This window comes from Schistocerca americana, chromosome 10 (genome assembly GCF_021461395.2).
Source record: "Schistocerca americana isolate TAMUIC-IGC-003095 chromosome 10, iqSchAmer2.1, whole genome shotgun sequence".
In the NCBI taxonomy this organism is placed as follows: Eukaryota; Metazoa; Arthropoda; class Insecta; order Orthoptera; family Acrididae; genus Schistocerca; species Schistocerca americana.
Window position 1 is genome coordinate 56,629,936 of NC_060128.1, and position 24,652 is coordinate 56,654,587.

Consider the following 24,652-nt stretch of genomic DNA (forward strand, 5'->3'; position numbering starts at 1 on the left):
ATTACATCCTTCATCTATTTGTCCACCCAGAAGTGCTATAGGATATAACTTGAAGACTATGGTGAGGTGGTGGGGGACAGTCATGTGTTGAGAAGGGGGTGCTGCCAGAAATGAAGTGTGTGAGGTGACGTTATTGACACTGCATACAGGGAGAATAAAAATACTCTATTCCATATTCATTTACAATCTACATCTGGCCCCCATATGGTTTTACTTTTCTCCAATAAGAAAAAAGAAATTGTCAGTAACTGTCTTTATAAGGTCTTAAAAGGAAACAAACAATAGAAAATCTAGGCTGGAATAATGACCATATTATAAAAAAGATACATTGCTATTCACTGTATACAGGAGATGTTAGGTCACAGACAAGCACAACAAAAAGACTACTAAACACGTAAGCTTTCGATCAGAAAGTCTTCTTCCAAAGTGGACAAAACACACACACACACACGCACACACACACATGACCGTTGTTTCTCCCATGATGTGCAGTTGCTCCCAGTCTGGCCCTAGCAGCCAGAGACAGTGGTCATGTATGTGTGATCTGCATTTGTGCGCATATGTGTGTGTGTGTGTGTGTGTGTGTGTGTGTGTGTGTGTGTGTGTGTGTGTGTGTGTGTGAGGGGGGGGGGGGGGGGTTTGCACCAAAAGCTTACGTGTTTAATAGGTGGTGATTTTTTTTTTTTTTTCCCTGCCTGCAACACAACATCTACACTATACAGTGAGTGCCATTCTATCCTTTTCATAATACTGTCGTTACCACCTTGCCAAGAGGCATATTGTGGAGTAATCCGAAGGGCTCTACTAATTTGTACAAGAGGAAGGAGAGCACAATCTCAATGTAAGTTTTTAGAAAACTGGTATGTGCATTACTTCTGCAAACCTTTCAGAAAGGACATGGTATGCACTTCATTCAGCAAGATGAGTAATAAACAATATTAGCAATACTGCATCAAACTTGTCCACTTTCATCTTTGGATTAAACATTCGATTTCAGAGAGTACAGAATTTGGCAGAATCAAATTTTGGGGATATGTGGAACTGGGACAATGGCATATTTTTTACCCATTCAACAAACTAAGCACTGCTGATTGCTATTTTTATTGTGTCTGCTGCTGCAATGCATATATGAAACTGTAAGTGCAGCATCTATGATGGAATAAAATGTTATACAAATGAAACAAACAGGCACAGTGAAATAGAGTAGTATGGCTCATCATTTCGGTCTCACAGATTAGCAGGTGTTGACTTGAAAGATAATACTGAAGAAGTTGAATCCAAAGGAGAGGATGTACCGTATTTACTCAAATCTAAGCCGCACTTTTTTTCCGGTTTTTGTAATCCAAAAAACCGCCTGCGGCTTAGAATCGAGTGCAAAGCAAGTGGAAGTTCTGAAAAATGTCGGTAGGTGTTGCCACAACTAACTTCTGCCGTCGAATATATGTAGCGCTACACAGGCATGCTTCGTAGGCACAAAGATAAATACTGGCGCCAAAACCTCTGCGTCAGTAAATAAATTAAAAAAAAAAAAAAAGGTGGAAGACGATTTTCATACATTATCCAACAAAGTAAATACAAATTCCGTATTGTTCATCTTCGAATGTAGCAGAACTTCAATGTATTACGAAAATCCGACTGGCAAGACTGTTTGGGATGTTTGTCAATATGGCCAACTCTACGTTCTGAATTTTTTCCTACCTGTGAGAATAGATGGTTGCTAATAGGAACCTGAAAGCAAAATAAGCAATCGATTCAAACCAGACGAAGCACGTGAAAAAGGAAGGGTACCAGTATAAATACAGACGGAGCGCCTGACGCATAGCAATGGCTACCTGGTAAAGCTTAACTGCTAAGCTTACGACTCGAACCAAACTACTGTAGCTGTATCGTCATTCATTCGACCTAAATTGTGTCTCATATTACAATGGACCGACTTTGTTTCGATTTGGAGGTGCGGCCTAAAACTTTTCTCTCCCCTTGAATTTCGAGTCTCAAATTTCAGGTGCGGCTTAGATTCAGGAATTTTTTTTTTTCCTTCCTTTATTTCGAGTCTCATTTTTCAGGTTTGAGTGCAGCTGAGATTTGAGTAAATACGGTAGGTGGTATTTCAACTAATTCTAACTATGAAATAAAACAAAGTACAGCAGGGAGCTCTGACGAATCAAAGAGCAGCGATGAAGATTCTGATGAATAGTAAAGTATGAGTTAAGAAATAAGATGCTACTGAGATCGTAAATTTTTGTTGTGTTGATGAATCTGTTAACAATCATATTCAAAAATGCACTGAAACATTGGCACATGTAGTGTTGGGAGGTGATAAACTGTCATTACTGTTAGAGGAGCTATGTATTTCTTGCTGTTCTACTCCTACATGACACTGTATCTGAAGGTATAGAATGAATCTTCACTGGCTAGAGAAATGGGTAACACAATTTTACAAGTCTCTGCTGTCATGTAATCTCTTCAGGGAAATCATGACTGTACTAAGATTCGGTTTGTGGTTGACAAGGTCAGAGTCATTAAGAAATCCAAGGCAGCTACCATGTCAGTCCTAGAAGAGAGAGACGTAGCAAACTGTCAAAGCATGTACATTCCCGGTCCATATACGAGGGCGGTTCAGAAAGTAACCTCCGATTGGTCACAGTGCGGGTTGTGGGGGGAGTAGCGACGCCATCTGTGAGTTCACGCACTCAACAGGTCAGTCGGCATCAAGCCGTGGTCGAGTGAACGTCGTACCTGCGCTAGTTTAGTTTTTGTGGCAGTTTGAAATGTGTGCTGCAATAGAAAACCCCGCCAAATGTGAAGTGCGTGCTGTCATAAGGTTTTTTACAGCCAAAGGATATTCTGCAGCAGCTATTCATCGTGAGCTTTGTGCCGTGTACGGACCAAGAGTTATGAGTGAAGGAGTTGTCCATGAATGGGTACGTTTATTTAAAAGTGGACGAGAAAGCGTTCATGATGAAGAGAGGAGTGGTAGACCATCATTGGTGACTGACGAACTCGTTCAGACAGTTGATGCAAAAGTTCGTGAAAATCGACGTTTCTCAATGTCGGAGTTGTCTACTGGTTTTTGACAGATTTCTAAGACTCTCTTGTACGAGATAGTGACAGCAAGATTGGGTTACTGTAAGTTCTGTGCACGATGGGTGCCCAAAATTCTTACCGACCACCACAAAACTCAAAGAATGGCCTCTGCATTAGACTTTCTGTCACGTTATGAGGACGAAGGAGAACCATTGTTAAACAGAATCGTGACCAGTGACGAAACCTGGATTAAGTATGTGAACCCTGAGACAAAAGAACAATCAAAGATGTGGGCACATTCAAATTCGCCTACCAAACCAAGAAAAGCCTCGCAAGATTTTTCTGCCAGAAAACTGATGGCAACGGTGTTTTGGGATGCCAAAGGGGTGTTGTTGGTTGAATTCATGGAATGTGGTACGACCATTAATCAAGAGGTGTACTGTGAAACATTAAAAAAGTTACGACGGGCTATACAGAACAAACGCTGTGGTATGCTGACTTCCGGTATCGTTTTTTTGCACGATAACGCACGTCCTCACTCTGCTCGCAGAACAACGGCCCTTCTTGAGTCCTTCAAGTGGGACGTTATCAACCATCCACCTTACAGCCCAGACCTGGTGCCAAGTGATTATCACCTCTTCATGCATTTGAAGAAATGGCTCGGGTCACAGCGGTTTGATGACGACGAAGAGCTCAAAGATGCGGTCACAGGCTGGCTCCAGGCACAAGCGGGTGATTTTTATGCAGAAGGAATTTCAAAGCTTGTGTAGAGATACGATAAGTGCCTCAATCACTATGGAGACTATGTAGAAAAATAGTGCAAAGATGTAATTGTAAGATGTATATATTAAAATATTTTTATTTAACTTGGTGTATTTTTTTAAATCAACCGGAGGTTACTTTCTGAATGGCCCTCGTATTTGTGGTGATGTACTAACCAAGTAATACTGAAGTGTGATCCAAGTGGCACAAATATGGCTTTAATAATAACCTCCGAACAATATGCCTCTAAGGACTCAACAAGACACAGAACACTGATGTGCACATTACAAACTAGAATCACACAGAGAGTCAGTCAGCACTGTTCCACACTTATATATGTGCGAGTCGCCAGCAGATGGCACGGCAGGGACCGCGCCGCACGCTTGGCTCCCAGAGACGGCCTCCAGCAGCCAGCCTGCAATGATCAGTCGGTGACCAATTTAAAGACGCATGTACGGCAACACCACTCACACTGACACGTACTAGCAGCATGGTACAGCAGTGATGAGCAGTAGTACCCCTCCTGTCTTGCGCGCCTTTTATCTGGCTCTACAATTTACTTTCCTAGACCCACACAAATGCCTGATCCTCCTAATTCAATTTGCTCTGCAGACTATTTAAAATTCACAAAGAAAAAGGAGCCACAATTGCACTTTGTGTGCCAGTTACTTTCCAATACATTGGCACCAGCTGATCTTATTTAAGAATACTCAACTTTCGTAGCCATACTTACAGCACATCCTTTGCTTCCTGGCCTAAATCCAAGTTAACTCCCAGCCCCCCTCCCCCCCCCCCCCCCCACACACACACGCCCCTCCCCCCCTCTCCCCCCCCCCCCAATCAGCTAGTTGTGTGCTGTTATCTCACGTCACACCCTAGTCTATGAGTGCCCAGCTGTCTGTCGCCTGACCCCTCTACCTGCACCCCTAGCTAGCCCACAGATGGCTCCCCACTCTCCCACGAGTCACTAAATGCTTCCCTCCAAACCTCTCCCTGCCTCCCATCTCTCTCCATCCCTCACATTGCCTCAACCCACCCCATCCTACCCCTCTCTAAAGCCCCACCTCACTCCAGAACATCCACCGTGGGTCAGTAAAGAGCTGGCAGTTGGGCGACCACAACATAAGGAGACATGCATGCGCATGTGTGTGTGTGTGTGTGTGTGTGTGTGTGTGTGTGTGTGTGTGCGCGTGTGCCCATGTTTTCCCTACACCTAGAAAAAGAAAGTGCATTCTGGAAGCTCGCCAAGCAACGTACCTTTTAGTTTGGAAGGTAGAAGACAAGGTACTGGTGGAAGTAAAGCTGTGAGGACGGGTCGTGAGTTGTGCATGGATAGCTCAGATGGTAGAGCACTTGCCCACGAAAGGCAAAGGTCCCAAGTTCGACTCTTGGTCCGGCACACAGTTTTAATCTGCCAGGAAGTTTCATATCAGTGCACACTCCACTGCACAGTGAAAATCTCATTCTACATACCTTTTGTTCGTGTCCTATCGATTAGACAGTGCTTCTGCCTTTTGGTGAGTCATCTCCTTTATTCCTAAATAATTCGTAATTTTCAACAGAAATTTTCCGTACGTTATTATTGCATCCTACATTACAATATGCAATTTCCACAATATGTGGTCATCTGTGAATATAGTGGGGGTAACAACTGTAGGAGACCAAAAACTGACTGCAGTAAGCAAGTTCAAGTTATTGTACGCTGCAGTAGTTATGCAGAGGTGAAGAGGGTCACACAGGATAGGCTAGCATGGGCAACTCCATGAAACCAATCTTCAGATGGAAGATCACAACAATAAAAACATTTGATTCAGCATACACCAGACTCCAAACAGCGTACACAACCTGTATGCTCAGAAACACAGAAAATCATATTGGTTCCATCAGCTGGAAACTTCAGCCCGTAATTGTTATGGAACACTGCGGCGATTTTGTTCATTAATAAAACCTAAAACTGGGGAGTAATAAGAGAGTATTGTTGTAACTTCTTATCAACCTGGTTACCAAAATACATATTAAGAAGACTGGTAAAGTGTTATTTTAAAGGGGTCACTCCAAAGCGCCATGAATATTGACAGCCTATCTACATTATCTATATCTGCATGACTAGTCTGTAATTCACAATTAAATGCTGGCAGAGGGTTCAGAGAACCACCCTCAACCTATTTATCTACCATTCCACTCCCCTACAGCATTTGAGGAAAAACAAACACTTCAATATTTCCGTACAAGCTCTGATTTCTCTTATTTTATTACAATGATCATTTCTCCCTATGTAAGAGGGCTCTAACAAAATATTTTCACATTCGGAGGAGAAAGTTGATGATTGAAATTTTAAGAACCTGCTCCAGCAAAATGCTTTTGCTTTAATGACTGCCACCCCAATTCACATGCGGTATCTGTGGCATGCACTTTCCTGTTGCCCAATAATACAAAATGAGCTGCCCTTCTTTGAACTTTTAAATGATGTCCTCTGTCAGTCCTATCTGGTAAGGATCCCACACCATGCAGAATACTCCAAAAGAGGACAGACAAGTATAGTTGTAGATAGTCTCTTTAGTAATCCTAATCTTCTAAATGTTTTACTATTAAATCACAGTCTTTTGTTTGCTTTCCCACTGCATTATCTATGTGAGCATTCCAATTTAAGTTATTTGTAAATGTAATTCCTAAGTATTCAGTAGACTTCACACCCTTTAGATCTGCGTGAATTATCATGTAACCAAAATTTAGTAGATGCCTTTTACTACTCATGCAGATGACATAACAATTTTTATTATTTAAGGTCAGTTGCCACTTTTTGCATCATATGGATAGGTAGCCTAAATCATTTTGCAGTTCATTTTGATCATCTGATCACTTTACAAGACAGTAAATGATTTGCAAGACTGTAAATGATAGCATCATCTGCAAACAATCTAAGAGGACTGCTCAGATTCTCTCTTAAATTGTTAATGTAGATTGGCAACAGCAGGTGGTCTATAACACTTCCTTGAGGAATGTCAGATATCACTTCTGTTTTACTTGACGATTTTCCATCAATTACTATGAACTGTGACCTTTCTGACAGGGAACCACACATCCAGTTGCACAACTGAGACAATACTCCATAGGCACACAATATGATTAGAAAATGCTTGTGGGGAACTGTTTCAAAAAGTCTTCTGGAAATCTACAAATATGGAATCAATTTGAGATCCCCAGTCAACAGCACTTATTACTTTGTGTGACTAAAGAGCTAGCTGTGTTTTAAAAGGTCGATATTTCTGAATCTATCTTGGCTATTTATCAATGAATCATTATCTTTGAGATAATTCATAATATTCAAACACAATATATGTTCCAAAATCCTAATGCAAATCAACATTAGTGATATGAGTCTGTTATTTAGTAGATTACTCCTCTTTTCTTTCTTGAGCATTGGTGTGACCTGAGCAACTTTTCAGTCTCTCGGTATGGATCTTTATCAAATGAGCGGCTATATATGATTTCTAATGGAGCTATTGTATCAGCATTCTTTGAAAGAAACATAACTGCTTTATTACACTGAGGAGAGCTACTACTAAGTTACTCACAGTTGCAGTTGTTCTTGATTTGAATACTGCAATATTTACTTTGTTGTCTTTGGTGAAGAAATTTCAGAAATCCGTGTTTAGTAACCCTGCTTTAGTAGCACTGTCATCAGTAACATTACCACAGCTATTGCACAATGAAGGTATTGGTTGTGTCTTGCCATTGGTGTACTACACATGCAACCAGAACCTCTTTGGATTTTCTTCCAGATTTCAAAACGAAGTTTCACTATGGGAACTATTAAACACATCTTGCACTGAAACCCACCCTAAGTTTCGAGCTTCAGTAAAACATCGCTAATCTTGGAGATTTTGCATTCTTTTAAATTTTGACATGCTTTTTTTCATTGCTTCTGCAGCTGAGTTTTGACATATTTTGTGCACCACCCTTTTAATTTATTTGGTATCCTTTCAATTTATTTGGTATGTATCTCTTAATTGATGTCGATACTATTTCTCTGAATTTAAACCATGTCTGGTCTACACTTACATAGACAGACTAGAAGGAGTAGAGACTTAGTAGAGACTGTCTCCTTGGAAGGCATCAAGTTAATTTTTATCTGCTTTCTCATTAAATGCCCTGTTGTGTAGGGCTGAAAATTAATAGAGATAAGGCAAACAAAATGTGCAAAGTAAGTGGAAATTACTCGTCTCTTCCCCGATTACAGTGCAATAGAAGATACTACAAGATGTTGACAGATTTCCATATCTCGGTAGCTTTATATGTAATAATGAGGTCACAGATGCAGAAATCACCAGCAGAACTGGAAAATCAGTCCATATGGCAATTAGGTCTGTAATATGTCAACAAAGCTTTGACTGTACTCCTTTATCGTTTATATGTGTGAGACTTGGAAAATGTCAGTAAAATCAGCACACAGTCTCCATATTCTTCACCAACAATGCTAGAGATGAGTTCTGAAGATGTTAACCCAACCAAGTTACAAACGATGAAGTGCTGAGAATACGAGGTCTACACAGCCAGCACAAAATTATTGTTGAAAGAAGACTGAAGATTGCAGGTTATGTTCTACGCATGTAAGGCGGAAGAATCCTAAAATCAACACTGTTGTGGAAATCAATGGACAGATAGAGATGTACAGGAAGACCTTTTAACACCTGGAACTTTTGAAAAGAATCTTCAATGCATGGACACAAACTTGGAGGAAGGTGAGAACTTGGCAGCTGATCGAGTGAACTAGTGGTAACCAGTTCCTTGTATGGTACACAGCAAATCTGAGTAAGTAAGTAAGTAAGTAAGTAAGTAAGTAAAGTAAGTACAACTGGGGATTTTGCAAAACTGTTGGATGATCGATATTATTGTCTAGATTTGACACTGTTGGACTTCTACCTTTTCCTTGATGTGTATTCTTCAAATTGTGAGTTTTATGAGAAAGCTGATAGGTACTTACCAATCAACCTTCCCTCACACGAACTGACATTGTCTCTTTATAAATTCTACTGTGCTAACAATTATCTACTGAGAATCCTCGACTAGGTCTCCGCAGCTCAAATGAGCCAGTTTCTTTTAAATTTCTGTCTTTGGCTATAATTGTCTTCCAAGTATGGTGACACAACATTCTGTCATGAAACTTTTGCCTTTACACTTGTTTACTTTTCTGGACACTGCCTTTTTCTGCACTGTGCACTAAATACACTATGTGAGTAACGCCCAATCTCCAACAACCAATCGTGAACTGTAAACAGTTGTAAACTCTACCAGGGCACATAACAAACAATTAACGTTTGTGTTTTAGTGTTCTAAGCTGTGAGGTCATCAGTGGACAAATAATTTAGTACCTATTCCTGGACAGCCGGAGTGGCCGTGCGGTTCTAGGCGCTACAGTCTGGAACCAAGTGACCGCTACGTTCGCAGGTTCGAATCCTGCCTCGGGCATGGATGTGTGTGATGTCCTTAGGTTAGTTACGTTTAATTAGTTCTAACTTCTAGGTGACTGATGACCTCAGAAGTTAAGTTGCATAGTGCTCAGAGCCATTTGAACCTATTCCTGACATGCTGTTGTTTGGAACAACAACTGACATGACCCAAAATATTACTTTCTTTTATTATAGCTTCACTTTTATTTTGTCTAATGATTACTAATTTCAGTATCAAATTCCATCATCAAGCCACTATATGATCAGAAAGCATAGTGTATCGTTAAAATATTGTTTAATAAACAGATTACCATTATGTCATCATTCCTTAAAGTAATGTCCAAAGTGGAAGGACAGATGATTAATTTTGAGTATATACAAATGTCAGAGTACTGAACCGGATATGAAAGAAGGAAAACCAGAAGGGCAGTGAGAGACGGGTGCCTTCTATCACCTTACTTCCTTAATATGTTCATCAAGGAAGTAATAACAACAACTAAGAAAAGATGACAAGAATCAAAAGGTAATTTCTGGAATACTCCAAGGAAATGTGATAAGACCATTACATTTACAATGTATATAAATGATCCAGTAGAAAGTGTCAGAGGCTCCTTAATATTGTTCACAGGTACTACACTTGTCCATCAGAAAGTAGCAACAACAGAAGACAGTATCAAGTTGCACAATGACCTGCAGAGGATGGGTGAATGATGCAGGCTCTGGCAGTTGACCCTGCACATAAATAAATGTAACATAACACACACACACACACACACACACACACACACACACACACACACAGGAAAAGAAATCCAACACTGTACAACTACACTATTAATGACAAATTGCTGGAAACAGAATCTACCGTAAAATATCTAGAAGTAACTATCCAGGGCAACCTTAAAGTGGAATGACCACATAAAACAGCAATAGAAAAGCAGATGCCAGACTAAGATCCACAGGAAGAATCTTAAGTGAATGTAAATTACCCGTGTCCTTACCCAGTAGGACTGACAGAAGAGAGAAAGAAGATCCAATGAGTGCGGAGTGTTTTGTCACAGGATCATTTAGTCACCGTGAGATCATTACAGAGATGCTCAGCAACTCCAGTGGTAGATGCCATAAGAGAGCAGTTGTGCATCACGGAAAGATTTACTACCCAAATTTCGAGAGAGTAGTTTCCGAGAAGAGTCTGACAACATAATAGTTTCTCTCATATACAATTCACGAAATGATCACAAGAAGAAAATTTGAGAAGTTAGAGATAATACAGAAGCGTACTGACAGTCATTCTTCCCAAGCACTGTTCACAAGTGGAACAAGGCAGAGGGGATCAGTTGGTGGTATGAGACGTACCCCCTGCCACACACAGTTTGGTGGTTTTTGGAGCATGATGTCAATATGGAAACTTAATTGCATGCAAATACACTGCAGATTGATGACATTGCAATAGCAAATCAGAGTAGGAACTAAATAAAATGTTTCAGGCCTTAAATCAAGAAATGGTAAAACTAAAGCTAAAAATGAATACAAAGAAGACAAAAGTTATGGCTACAGACAAGAAAGGAGGTGGAGGTAGGACTGACACAAAAACAGGCAATGAGCAACTCAAGAAAGGAACTGAAATTCACTATCTCAGTAGCATTTTGCAAGAAAACAATCAATATTTCAAGGCATTCAAGAAAAGAATAGCACAGGTGAAGAGTTCCTTCCAAAATAAGAAGAAGCTGCAACTGAATAAACATATCAGCTTCCACATTAAGAAAATATTTGTAAAGACCTTTGTGTGGAGTGTTCTGACACACAGATGCAAAATCTGTACATTAGAAAAGCCAAAGGAAGCTCGCCTCAAACAGGCTGAAATGTGGTTCTGGAGGAGAAGTACAAGAACTAGCTGCATTGACAGAAAAATTAAAGGAAATAGGAGAGAAGAAAGAACCACTGAAAGTTATAGGCCAGGGCAAAGCAAAATACACTGGACACTTAACTGGAGATGATAATCTTTTAAAAAACATTTCTGAAGGCAAGATCGTAGGTAAGAACATCCTACTTAAACAATATGATCAATGAATGGGATTTTCTTCACACATGGAGATGAAGACAACTGCTGAAGAGAGGAAGCTGTGGCTGCAGAGACAAGGTTTAACCTTTCGGAAGAGTAAGGACAAACTAATACAAAATATGATTCTGCATGGTAGCTACATATGGAATAAATGACAACTTCTTGTGTGCAATCATCGAGTCACTTACCCCAGTAGGTGTCTTATCTACTAAAAGAAAAGGTCACTGTTGCGCTTTCAATAGATGTGAACTGCACCCTGAAAATGGTATGTCTAGTTTGCAGTTGTACAGAAGCTTTTTATTTTGCAAAATGGTTCAAATGGCTCTAAGCACTATGGGACATAACATCTGAGGTCATCAGTCCCCCAGACTTAGAAGTACTTAAACCTAACTAACCTAAGGACATCCCTGCCTGAGGCAGGATTCGAACCCACGACCGTAGCAGCAGCACGGTTCCGGACTGAAGTGCCTAGAACCGCTCGGCCACAGTGGTCAGCTTTTATTTTGCAACGAAATTTTTGATAATAAGATGAACTGATGCTGGTACTTGCTACTGAAACCAGTAGTACTTAGACACAACAAAAGTGTGACTATAGAATTAAGAATAATTTTTCCAAACAATCGAGTATTTTTTTCAAAACAACACCACAATAGAGGAAACTTATTTTAAACTAAAGACACAAAAGAAAAAAAGAGAAACTGTAAAGATCTTGAGTCTCATAAGACTCTCTTGGGAGGAAAATATAAGATATTTAATTGGTAAACTTGCAAGGCATACTTTTTTATGTTGTATAAACTACGAAACTGTTCTCATCGTCAGCTAAAATTTACTTCTTCTGTCTTAATATACCTTCCTTCACTTACAGCTGCAGTGTGGAGACAGGGGTGATGGTGGGAGCGGGGGTGGGGCTGAGGGTGAGGGCGCACTGCTTTAAAATGGTGATTCTTGTACTGATATTCTTAACAACAGATTTATATCTTTTGCTTATGAAAGTCTGCATGCGATGACAGCTGCACTAGGAATACCTTCACAGGTTCGTATTCAAGTTGCAAGGCTAGATCTATGCCTGCCATGACACGCTCCCAGCCTTTCCTCCTCGTGATCTGGTTGTAGCGTCGGGACTGCAGGGTGTCTAAGCTGATGTTCAGACCGTCAAGCCCTGCCCTCTGCAAGGCAACCAGCTGTCTTGTCAACATGAGGCCATCAGTTGTCATTAAGACAATTTCGAGATCTTTTATTTTCTTCAAGGCACCTGTGAAACAGCAAATTATTCTAAAGAAACTGAAACAAATGATTTGTAACATTGATGCTGCATATGAAACAAAACTCCAGTTGATAAATTGAAAATACAAATTCCTTAAAAGTTAACTGTACATTTGCCCTAATACAAAGAGATAAGAAGGGTTAATAAACTGAATTGAAGAATGCAAGTTAAGATAGCAATGAAAAAATAATTAGAGGCATAAGATCACCTACTGCAACAGGGGAATGGGAATCAATATGAACCATTACCCAGCTACTGTCAACTGATTCCATGTCTCCATGCACACTGTATAAACCACTGTGGGTTGTACGACAAAGTACATTGTTGTACCACACATTATGGTTTTTCCCCATTCAATGCTCATGTGGAGTGTGGGAAGAATGATTCTTTAAATGGTTCTGTGCATGCTGTAATTAATCTTGCCTTCATGGTCCCTATAGGAGTGATACATATGTGGTTATTGTATAATCCCTAAATACCTCGCTTAATACAGGTTCCTGAAATTTCATAAGTTGGGTTTTGTCATATATTTGGCGTCTATCTTCACTTGTCCGGCATTTCCAATTTTTAGTAGCTTCTTGATGCTCTCCCATGCATCAAATAAATCTATGATCAATCATGCTACACTATTTTGTATACATTCAGTGTCTGCCATTAGCTTTGTTTGTTATGGGTCATACTTAAGCAATATTCTAGAATGGGCCACACAAGTATTTTGTAAGCAATGTCCTCTATAGACTGATTGCATTTTCCAGTATCTTACCAACGAATTGAAGTCTGCATTCTGCTTTGCCTACAAGTGAGTCTATGTCACCATTTCATTTCATCCAGATATTTGTATGAGTTGACCAATTAAAACTGTGATTATTTGATAATGTAGTCATACAATACTGTCTTTTATTTGTTTTGTGATGTGCTCCAATTTACATTTCTGAAAACTTAAACTCAGTTGCCTATCTTTGGACCAATTTGAAATGTTATGATCTGACTCAATATTTGTGCAGATTTTTTTCAGGCAATAATTCATTATAGACAACTCTATCATCCAGGAAAAGTATGAGGTTCCTTATAATATCGTCTTCCAGAACATTAAGGTACAACATTAATGTAATGGTATAAATTACTATAACTGTATAAATAAGTTTATAAGTGTGTAAAATACATTGAACTATTTGTTACAACAAAACATTGTACTGGTATACTCAGCAAGATGTTAAATCAGCAGATAGCTACATTTTATGTTCAACATTTTGTGTACAGCATATATGCTGGAAAGGATTTATACCCAAATTAAATAAATCTGAAGAAATGGTAGTGTGTCTCTGGAAAAAAATCCATAAAAACTCATACAGTCCAATTTGCTATTATGTCACTGTTACTGAAATATAATACAAAGTAACTGAATTCGATGAACATTCTCAGAGTGCAATATGCCTCAGAGTGAAATGCACAGTAATGTCAACATTATTTTTCAAGGCTATGTTTGTGAAAATGGATGAAAGTAAACCACACATTTTGTTCTCAATCTGCGGAAGCATTATGCACTGTGAAACACTGTACTGCTGTTCTACATAAAAGCTGTCTCATTGCCAACATCTTTCCCCTGCTGGCTGTTCTACACTTCTCATCACTGATTCAACACGTTGTAAGATATTTTATGCTGTATGACACCACAGTCCAATCTGGTTAGGATAGCATAAAAATAATATATGAATTTCAGTATTGAAACTGGAACAGCAGAAAAGGTAGGAAACGGCAGAAATTTACTTGCAAGGGTGCATACATGATTAAATTTTGGGAGTATTGGGTGCAGACTTAAGTACACAGAGCTGCTGCCGACTGACAGGAACAACAGCTCTCATCACACTGGATATCAAATAGAGCTTGGATTACAGCCATGGGTACATCATTTCATGCTACTCAACTGTATGTCATATGTCAGAGTGGCTGTAGTGGCTGGTGACTGGTGACTGGCGACTGGTGGCATACCCATCTCTTGGCATCCTGTGAACAGACGTTCTCCACAGGTGACAGATTTGAAGAAAATGCTGGATACGGCAACAGTGGAACACTCTCTGTATCGAGGTAGCTCAGTACAGCTCAGGTGATGTGTAGTCTTGCATTATCTTGTTAAAAGATAACATCACGGAGCCCTCGAAAATAGGGCACAGCGATAGGCCTTAACAAAACACAAATGCAATGGCTGCTGTCCAAATTACTGGCTATGTGAACCAGAGGTTGTGACATGTATCCAGTTGCACCCCATACCATCACATCACATGCTGGACCCGCATGAGAATGACAGGTACAATCTGGCCAGGTCTGTTGGCATCAGAGCCTCCACACACAAGTACATCAATTGTGACGATGTTGCAGAACCGAGACTCATCTGATACGATGACACAGTGCCATTCCTGTGTCTGGCATTGTTGTCAGTTGCACCGCTGTCAGTTCACCTCTCTCTAGAGCTGCATTAAGGGTATGACAGTCTGTGCTGCTCCAGATGCCATCACATTGTCTGTGTGGATACTTGTCTCACTGTATACAAGCCCACTTCCTGACTAAATGAACACAACTTCACTGCAGGATCACGTACGCATGAGCGAACACTTGTCTGCCCTCTCAGGTGCTAGTTGGGTGGCACTACTGAGGCCCTGCAAGGCATTTAGCATGGCCCTCCTGAACCTACCAATTCTATGTTCGCACAAAATGAGGTTCTGAGCAATGCAAGCAGCAATATAGTGAAACAATAAACCAGAGTCTCAGCAGACCATGAGCCTGCCACTGCCAAATCTGGAATGCTGATAAACATTTCTCCTTCTTCCATTATGCTTAACACGGTCTTCGTGTAAACAACCAACACTGAAATAGAATTTCTGAATGAGAAATCTGCTCCATAAGCTTTTCTTGCATACAGAATATGCATGGGAGTGCTGAAAAGTAATGCCTCTGAATTTTTTATTCTGTTCTCAATATCGGTCGAGGTATGACACGTCATGCATATTACTTGGTCAACTTTCCCACTTCACTGACTCGTGGCACACCCCCCTCCCGCAAACAGATGGAGTCGCAATAGGCAGCCCACTCTGACCAGAGATTGTAAATATGTTTACGGTGCACTTCGAGGAAGAGGCCCTGATGTCATCCAAATGGAAATCCATCTTCTTCTTCTTCTTCTTCTTCTTCTTCTGTTATGTGGATAACACACTTGTCATCTGGCCTCATGGAAGAGACAAACTTCTTGACTTCTTTGTACATCTGAACTCCACACACCACAAAATCAAATTCACTATGGAGACCAAAGAAGAAGGAAGACTACCATTCCTGGACGGCATAGTCAGGAGAATAACGGACAGCACCCTGTGCCACAGCGTGTATCTGACTCTATAAAACATATAAACTCAGTTCTCCCTATGGCACTGTGAATAATTTCAATAACAAAAAGTGAGATGAATGTTGCAGCGTAAATTTAATTTTCACTTTGGATTTGCATTCAAGACCAGTCTGACTTGAGAGTGCAACATTACATCTTTGGTTAATTTAATTATATGTTCATTAGATTTTGGTTATAAGGCACATTTTGCTGCCTAATGTTTCATCTCCAAATGCTGGAAACAATCCATGGAGGAAGAGGAGTATGTAAGACATTGGTGGACCAGGTTGGAAGAATCTGTGAATTTCAATACTCTGTAGAAGAGCTCAATCATTTGAAAATAACTTTCAGACCTTGTGGCTATTCTAACAGATATACATAAGGCACTACATTCTAAAATATTTGCATCTTTCACTGAAAAACAAGCAACTAGAGGAAAAGTTCTCTTGACATTTGTAAAAACAGTCGCAGATCGCGACCTCCGAGTGCTATGAAGAGAAGGTATTGACGCAGTGCTTAAACCAAACTGAAGACCACAACAGCAGCCATACTCAAGTAAATTGCTATGCAGTAGTTTCAGTGAATTTGACAATGATGTGGCTGCTTTCATGGTGGCCCAGTCATATTGTGGGGTAGGGAATGCCAGTGACAGGGCTGGAATTGTAGGTGACAGATGGATTTTTGGCAAAGCCTTGTATCAATACCTCCTTAATTATTGAGCTGAAAAACTGTAAAAAACATTCATACAGTAAAATCACACAAAAAAACCCTATTTCTGCAGGTATTGTGCCTTCTGTTTCTTTTTCATTACAAAAACATATTGATTCAAGTTTATAAAGTCACAACTATGTCACTGTGATTTGTGTAACACACATTCTGTAACATGTTCCAGGAATGTCATGAAACAGACAGCTTTAAATACTTACTCTAGCTCATCTTTCAAGACTTGCATGCCAACAACAACACCATCTATCCAATCTGTTTTTATTTCACTTTCATGTAAAGATTTCTCCACAAAGGATATCATCTGCCATGTAGGCAGTGCAAGAGGAAATTCCACTCACATTTGGGTAATCAAGTGGATTCTGTGTCTTGTCAGAACCAAGTACAATCAACCCAATTTCATCTTTACCACTGGTAAATATCTGGAAACATATTAAATGGTAAAAATAAGTTTTGTTTATAACAAGTTGTATACCAATAAAAACATCACACACAGATACTCTTTATAAAATTATTTAATTGGATAGATAAAAAATCTACTCACCAAGCAGTGGCAGAACACACACATAAAAGACTGTTGTGATAGGCAAGCGTTTGGAGCCAGTGACTCCTTCTTCAGGTTGAAGGGTTGCAGGGGAAGCAAGAAGGGTGAAGGAAAAGGACTGGAGAGGTCTAAGAAAATGGGTAGATTTTGGGAAAGTTATCCAGAACCGTGGGTCATGGGTGACTTACCGTACAGGAAGAGAAGGAAAGACTAATTGTTGGGGACTGCATTGGGCAAGATTTGGAAACCTGAGAGCTTAAAGGTGGAAGACAGGGTAATATGCAAGACAGAGATTACTACTAAAACTGTACATGAGTTAATAAGAGTGAGAAGCTAAGTGTATTGTATGCAACAGCTGTGGGAGGGGGCAGTGAAAATAGACGGGAAAGACAATGAAAGATGTAGAAAGCTAAAACGGAGTGAAGCAAAGAGTAATTACAGTGAAGAAAAGCTGAGACAGGAGAAATTAACGTAAATTAAGGCGAGGTGGGTGGTGAGAACCAAGGACACGTTGTAGTGCTAGTTCCCACCTGCGGAGTTCTGAGAAAATGGTGTCTGGCTGAAGAATCCAGGTGGCATGTGTGGTGAAACAAGTGCCGAGGTCACGTATGCCATGTTGTAGAGCATGCTCTGCAACAGGATATTGTGAGTTTCCAGTATATACACTATGCCTATGCCCATTTATCCTAACTGATAATTTGGTGGTAGTCATGCAGATGTAGAAAGCTGAACAGTGTTTACATAATAGCTGGTATATGACATGTGTCGTTTCTATTTTTTGCCTGATCCACAGTTCTGGGTGACTTTCCCAAAATCTACACCTTTTCCTGGAACTCTCCAGGCCTTTTCCTTTACCCTTTTTCCTTCCCCTTCAACGCTTCTGTCTGGAGGAGCCACTGGCTCCGAAAGCTTGCCAATCACAACAGTCTTTTATGTGTATGTTCTGCTGCTGCTTGGTGAGTAGATTTTTTATCTATTCAATTAAATAATTTTATCAATAATTTATTGTTTTTGTTGTTATAGTTACTCTTTATAACCTACTTAAAATACATCCCGTACCCTCCTCTCCACAATTCTTCGAACACATAGTTTTGCCTTTTGTAAAAAATCACTGCGTTTCTGTATAACATACTTGGAGTCAAAGTGTGTAACATCTATTACAATTATAACTGCATCCTATGAAACAGAAGAAAGAAAGTCATTGTATTTATTGGCAGTATTTCGCAATCAAATATTTTGAAAGAGTTCCAGTGGTATAAATTTACAATATCTTACAAATAAATATATACGTTTATTCTTTAAATCAATTCTCAGCAATAACATAATAGTATAAATTGCAGAATCAATATAGCCAATTTTAATGTAATGACTGCAATACAAATACAAAATAACAGCAGTAAGTTATAACAAATGAGAGAGAGAGAGAGAGAGAGAGAGAGAGAGAGAGAAAGAGAAAGAAGAGAGAGAGAGAGAGAGAGAGAGAGAGAGAGAAGAGAGAGAGAGAGAGAGAGAGAGAGAGAGGCATTTAGACAATGTTTCATTACAGTGTGAAACTTATTAGAATTAAAATGAAGCCATAGTGAATTATTACATTCCAAAAATAATAATTATTGTGTTCTTTCACCCCAAAATAATACATTCATTAGGTAATATATACTTTTAATTTCAGAAATTTTTACAACAGCTCTGAACTTCACTGCCTCGATGAATTTATTACATGTGTCAATTAATGAGGGTTGATAACACTGCTTTAGTCATTCAATTGTTCGTCATGTGATCTTCACAATGTTCTTAATAACTTCTTATGTAAAGTTCTATCATCAAAAAGATAATCTACGTAAGTCTTAAAAGTTGCGAATCTTTAAACAACAACTTGAAAATGGGTATATCAGTATTTTGTATACATTCTAGCATTGCTAGATTTGCTTTTAAATTTTAAAGTATATGAGCAGATTGAGCGACTTTCCATCCAGAAAATTTGCTGTTGGCAAGACCTCACTACAAAGAAAAATGGTCCTTCCGGAGTCAAATGCTAAAAAATTCATAAATACCAGCATTGTAAGTGATACAAACAGGTAATAAGTAACGGGCATAAATATCGTTCTGCTTGACAAGAAAAAAAGTAGGTAAATGAAAGAGTAAATTGGGTGCAAGGATTGAACATAAACTCACCCAAATTGCAAAGGTTAAAAAAAAAACAAGAGGGTCACTGCTCAAGAATTGAGAACTGCCCCCCCTCCCCCCTTTCTTTTACAGGCTTGCTTTCACTTTTCAGATGAGTTCATGTCCCCCATATGCGAAGAAAATAGCCACTATGTAAAGAGAATTACAGATAAAGAGTTTTCTAGAATGATATTTTCACTCTGCAGCATATTGTGCACTGATATGAAACTTCCTGGCAGATTAAAACTGTGTGCTGGACCAAGACTCAAACTTGGTGATAGTAACCCCAGACCTGTGTTGCCGTTATGGGAGGTAGATCTCGTATCTGGAAAGAGGAGATGACAATTAGGGTACTATGGGCGAGCAGCTGCCATCAATTTTTGATGGTGCAGAACCCACAATAGTGGAACTGCTGCCTAGTCCAAAGGCACCTGTTACCAGTCTTAGCCCACAATAGTGTATCGAATCCAGACGTAATGTTGAAGCTGATAAAAAGTCATATGAGAGATTCCTGTAATCTAGGTGTGACTGCACCAATGCTGCATACAGCCATATCAAAGTAGAGTGGACCACACCGTGGTCGGTGTCGCTGAGGCATAGAAGAGCATTCAGGTGTGACCTACATGTCTGCTTTAGTTGACAAAGATGGGGAAGCCATGTCAACTAGGCATCAAAGACCGGTCCTAAAAAACACAATGACAGAAGTGCATAACGTAGGTCATGGCAGCCAAAAAATGGATGCTATGAGTGAAAGCCCAGGATTGTGCTTGGTGTATTGCTCCCTGTATTCTGCCTCCAGCAATAGCCGTCGTGGAGGAACAAAAAAGATGGGGACACCATATGTCATGCAGCTGCCGCCAGATCATTGATAGCCACAAAAAGGAGAGCGACACTCAAAACATAACCTTGTGCAAGCCCCTTCTCCTGCAGGGGGGGGGGGGGGGGGGGGGGGGTGCTGGGTGCTACAGGAGGCACCAACCTGTACCCAAAAAGTGTGACATGGAAGAAAGTTCTGGATAAAAATCAGGAGTGGGCCATGGAGGCCCCACTCCTTTAAGGTGGCAAGGACGTTATGGTACCATGTGGTATCATAAGATATATACGCAGATCAATGAAAACTGCAACAAGGAACTGATGCTGAGCAAAAGCACACTTCAAGTGGACTAAATTATCTTCAGTAGAGCGCCCTTGGCGAAAAGCGCCCTGGATAGAAGCCAAAAGATCCAGGGATTCAAGGACACAATACAGCCTTCGACTAACCACATGTTCAAGTAACTTGCAGGACACTGGGCAAACAATCTGGACGACAGCTGTCCGTTTGAAGAGGCAATTTACCTGATTTCAAAATTGGAATAATGGCATTTTCTCGCTACTGGGAAGAGAATTCTGCATTGCACCAGGGATGGTTAAAGAAAGGCCAGGTACACTGACGGAAAAATTTGCAACACCAAAAAATAATTAATGTAGAGTAATGAAATACCAGGAATATATTTGTTGAGGCAACGTATGTAAAGCGATTAACGTTGCAGGATCAGAGATCAATGGGAGTGTGAGATAAGCCACTGCAAATGTAAATGTCAATGCTGGTACGTTGTTGTACACGTGTCATGTGTCAGTTTGTGGGATGGAGTTCCATGCCTGTTGCACTTGGTTGGCCAATATATGGACAGTTAATGATGTTTGTGGATGGGTTGAAGCTGTCATCAGATGATGTCCAGTATGTGCTCGATTGGAGGTAGAGCTGGTTATCGAGCAAGCCAAGGCAATATGTTGACACACTATAGCATGTTGGCTTACAACAGCAGTATGTGAGCAAGTGTTATCCTGTAGGAAAACACCTCCTGGAATGCTGTTTGTGAATGGCAGTACAACAGGTCAAATAACCAGATGGTCATACAAATTTGCAGTCAGCGTTCGTGGGATTCATACAGACAGTTTTGTCAGTGGAAAAGGGAAAGCCATTGTCGATGCTCCAGGAGTAAAGACAATCAAGACATTGCTGAAGATGCCACTAAGTGAGACAGGTTCATAGAGAACTGCAATAGAAGGCAAAATCGTCAAAAAAAAGGGAGCCGGAGATGCCCAGTGGGAGACAGGCCATTATAGGGTTAATGGCGATAGCAAAGAGAACGACACTCAGAATGGAACCCTGAGACACACCATTTTCCTGGATAAAGGTGTCCGACAAGGCAGACCCTTCATGCACCTCGAAAACTCGGTCTTTTAAAAATGTCTGAAGGAAACAGGATAGGTGGCCACGGAAGCCCCACATGTGAAGAATATGGAGGGTACTAGCTCTTTAGCAGGTGTCATAGGCCTTCTCCAAATCGAAAAACACGGCGACAGTCTGGGATTTCTGCAGAAAACCATTCATGACATGGGTGGGCAAAATAATGAGATGGTCAACTGCAGAATGCCGTGTTGAAAGCCACACTGTGCATTCATCAAAAATTGTGAGACTCGAGCCACCATATCATCTGGGCATGAATCATATGTCCCATCAACTACTTGCGAACACACTGGTAAGAGAGATGGAGTGGTAGCTAGAAGGAAGAGAGAGAGTGTGTGTGTGTGTGTGTGTGTGTGTGTGTGTGTGTGTGTGTGTGTGTGTGTCTGTGTCAGAGAGAGAGAGAGAGCTAATTTCGGCAAGAGCTGGATTTCCATCAATAAACTGAGTTGAAGTCTGCTGTTGTGGTCTTCATCCAACTACTGCTTTGGTGCATCTCACCAGCCTATTCCAGCCTTTGTAAGCCTCTTCATCTCTGCATAGTATTTCAACCTAAATCCACTTAGAATGGTGAACCACCATTCAGAGAATAACTTTTTAACAACACAGTTTGACTTCTGTAAAGGCTTCTATACTGAGAATCCAACATAATATCTCACAAATTCAATTCCAGTAGAACTAAATAGTGGGAATTATCCCCTCTGTCATCTTGCCAAAGCCTTTGACTGTTCAGGTTAAAAAATTCTGTGAGGGGAAGCTAAAATAGTATGGCATTAAAAGTCTTCCCCTTGCATGGATTGAGTTGTACTTTAACTACAGAAAATGGAAGGTCACATTAACAAATGATAAGACAGGAATAAGATTAAACTCAAAAAAGGAGAACATAAAATATGGTGTGGCACACAGTGTTTGCTGCCAAGTCCACAAAAATGATTTACTTGGGGCACTGGAGGGCTTTGGGAAAACTGTAATGTTTTGCAGTGTCACAAACTTATTGATGCAAGATCTAAACTCATCCATACCAGAAACATCCAGGAGAATAACAGAACAGGCTTGTACTGATCCACAGGTACCAGCTTAATGCCTAAAAACTTGTATTGTGCAGTTATAAAGAAATAAAAGTGACTTACAGATACGAATATCAAAAGTAGGGATAAATGGGCAATTAGGCTCCCGTGTTCTAAGTTCCTGGGTATGCAGATGCCACTCACGTGTGAGACCAGCATGTGAGTCAGTTAACCGAGAAGCTCAGTTCCGCCCATTTAGAAATCTCTTACTGTATCAAACTGGACAAAGGATTGCTAACACACTTTCAATCAGTTTACTCATATGGCATAATCTTCTGAGGTACTTCAGCTGTTGTTGTGGTCTTCAGTCCTGAGACTGGTTTGATGCAGCTCTCCATGCTAATCTATCCTGTGCAAGCTTTTTCATCTCCCAGTACCTACTGCAACCTACATCCTTCTGAATCTGCTTAGTGTATTCATCTCTTGGTCTCCCCCTACGATTTTTACCCTCCACGCTGCCCTCCAATACTAAATTGGTGATCCCTTGATGCCTCAGAACATGTCCTACCAACCGATCCCTTCTTCTGGTCAAGTTGTGCCACAAACTTCTCTTCTCCCCAATCCTATTCAATACTTCCTCATTAGTTATGTGATCTACCCATCTAATCTTCAGCATTCTTCTGTAGCACCACATTTTGAAAGCTTCTATTCTCTTCTTGTCCAAACTATTTATCGTCCATGTTTCACTTCCATACATGGCTACACTCCATACGAATACTTTCAGAAATGACTTCCTGACACTTAAATCAATACTGGATGTTAACAAATTTCTCTTCTTCAGAAACGCTTTCCTTGCCATTGCCAGCCTACATTTTATATCCTCTCTACTTCGACCATCATCAGTTATTTTGCTCCCCAAATAGCAAAACTCCTTTACTACTTTAAGTGCCTCATTTCCTAATCTAATTCCCTCAGCATCACCCGACTTAATTAGACTACATTCCATTATCCTTGTTTTGCTTTTGTTGATGTTCATCTTATATCCTCCTTTCAAGACACTGTCCATTCCATTCAACTGCTCTTCCAAGTCCTTTGCTGTCTCTGACAGAATTACAATGTCATCGGCGGACCTCAAAGTTTTTATTTCTTCTCCATGAATTTTAATACCCACTCCGAATTTTTCTTTTGTTTCCTTTACTACTTGCTCAATATACAGATTGAACAACATCGGGGAGAGGCTACAACCCTGTCTTACTCCCTTCCCAACCACTGCTTCCCTTTCATGTCCCTCGACTCTTATAACTGCCATCTGGTTTCTGTACAAATTGTAAATAGCCTTTTGCTCCCTGTATTTTACCCCTGCCACCTTTAGAATTTGAAAGAGAGTATTCCAGTCAACATTGTCAAAAGCTTTCTCTAAGTCTACAAATGCTAGAAACGTAGGTTTGCCTTTCCTTAATCTTTCTTCTAAGATAAGTCGTAAGGTCAGTATTGCCTCACGTGTTCCAGTGTTTCTACGGAATCCAAACTGATCTTCCCCGAGGTTGGCTTCTACTAGTTTTTCCATTCGTCTGTAAAGAATTCGTGTTAGTATTTTGCAGCTGTGACTTATTAAGCTGATAGTTCGGTAATTTTCACATCTGTCAACACCTGCTTTCTTTGGGATTGGAATTATTATATTCTTCTTGAAGTCTGAGGGTATTTCACCTGTTTCATACATCTTGCTCACCAGATGGTAGAGTTTTGTCAGGACTGGCTCTCCCACGGCCGTCAGTAGTTCCAATGGAATATTGTCTACTCTGGGGGCCTTGTTTCGACTCAGGTCTTTCAGTGCTTTGTCAAACTCTTCACGCAGTATCGTATCTCCCATTTCATCTTCATCTACATCCTCTTCCATTTCCATAATATTGTCCTCAAGTACATCGCCCTTGTATAGACCCTCTATATACTCCTTCCACCTTTCTGCTTTCCCTTCTTTGCTTAGAACTGGGTTTCCATCTGAGCTCTTGATATTCATACAAGTCGTTCTCTTATCTCCGAAGGTCTCTTTAAT

General features: G+C 40.2%; 1 protein-coding gene across 1 annotated transcript in view; it reads right to left on the reverse strand.

Moving 5' to 3' along the window:
• The window catches only part of LOC124552661 (molybdenum cofactor biosynthesis protein 1-like), an 84,397-nt gene that overhangs the window by 45,136 nt on the left and 14,609 nt on the right, over positions 1-24,652 (reverse strand). Inside the window, exon 2 of the mRNA XM_047126985.1 lies at positions 12,324-12,550. Within this exon, the coding sequence (XP_046982941.1) occupies positions 12,324-12,550 (227 nt within the window). The remainder of the gene's footprint in view (positions 1-12,323; positions 12,551-24,652) is intronic.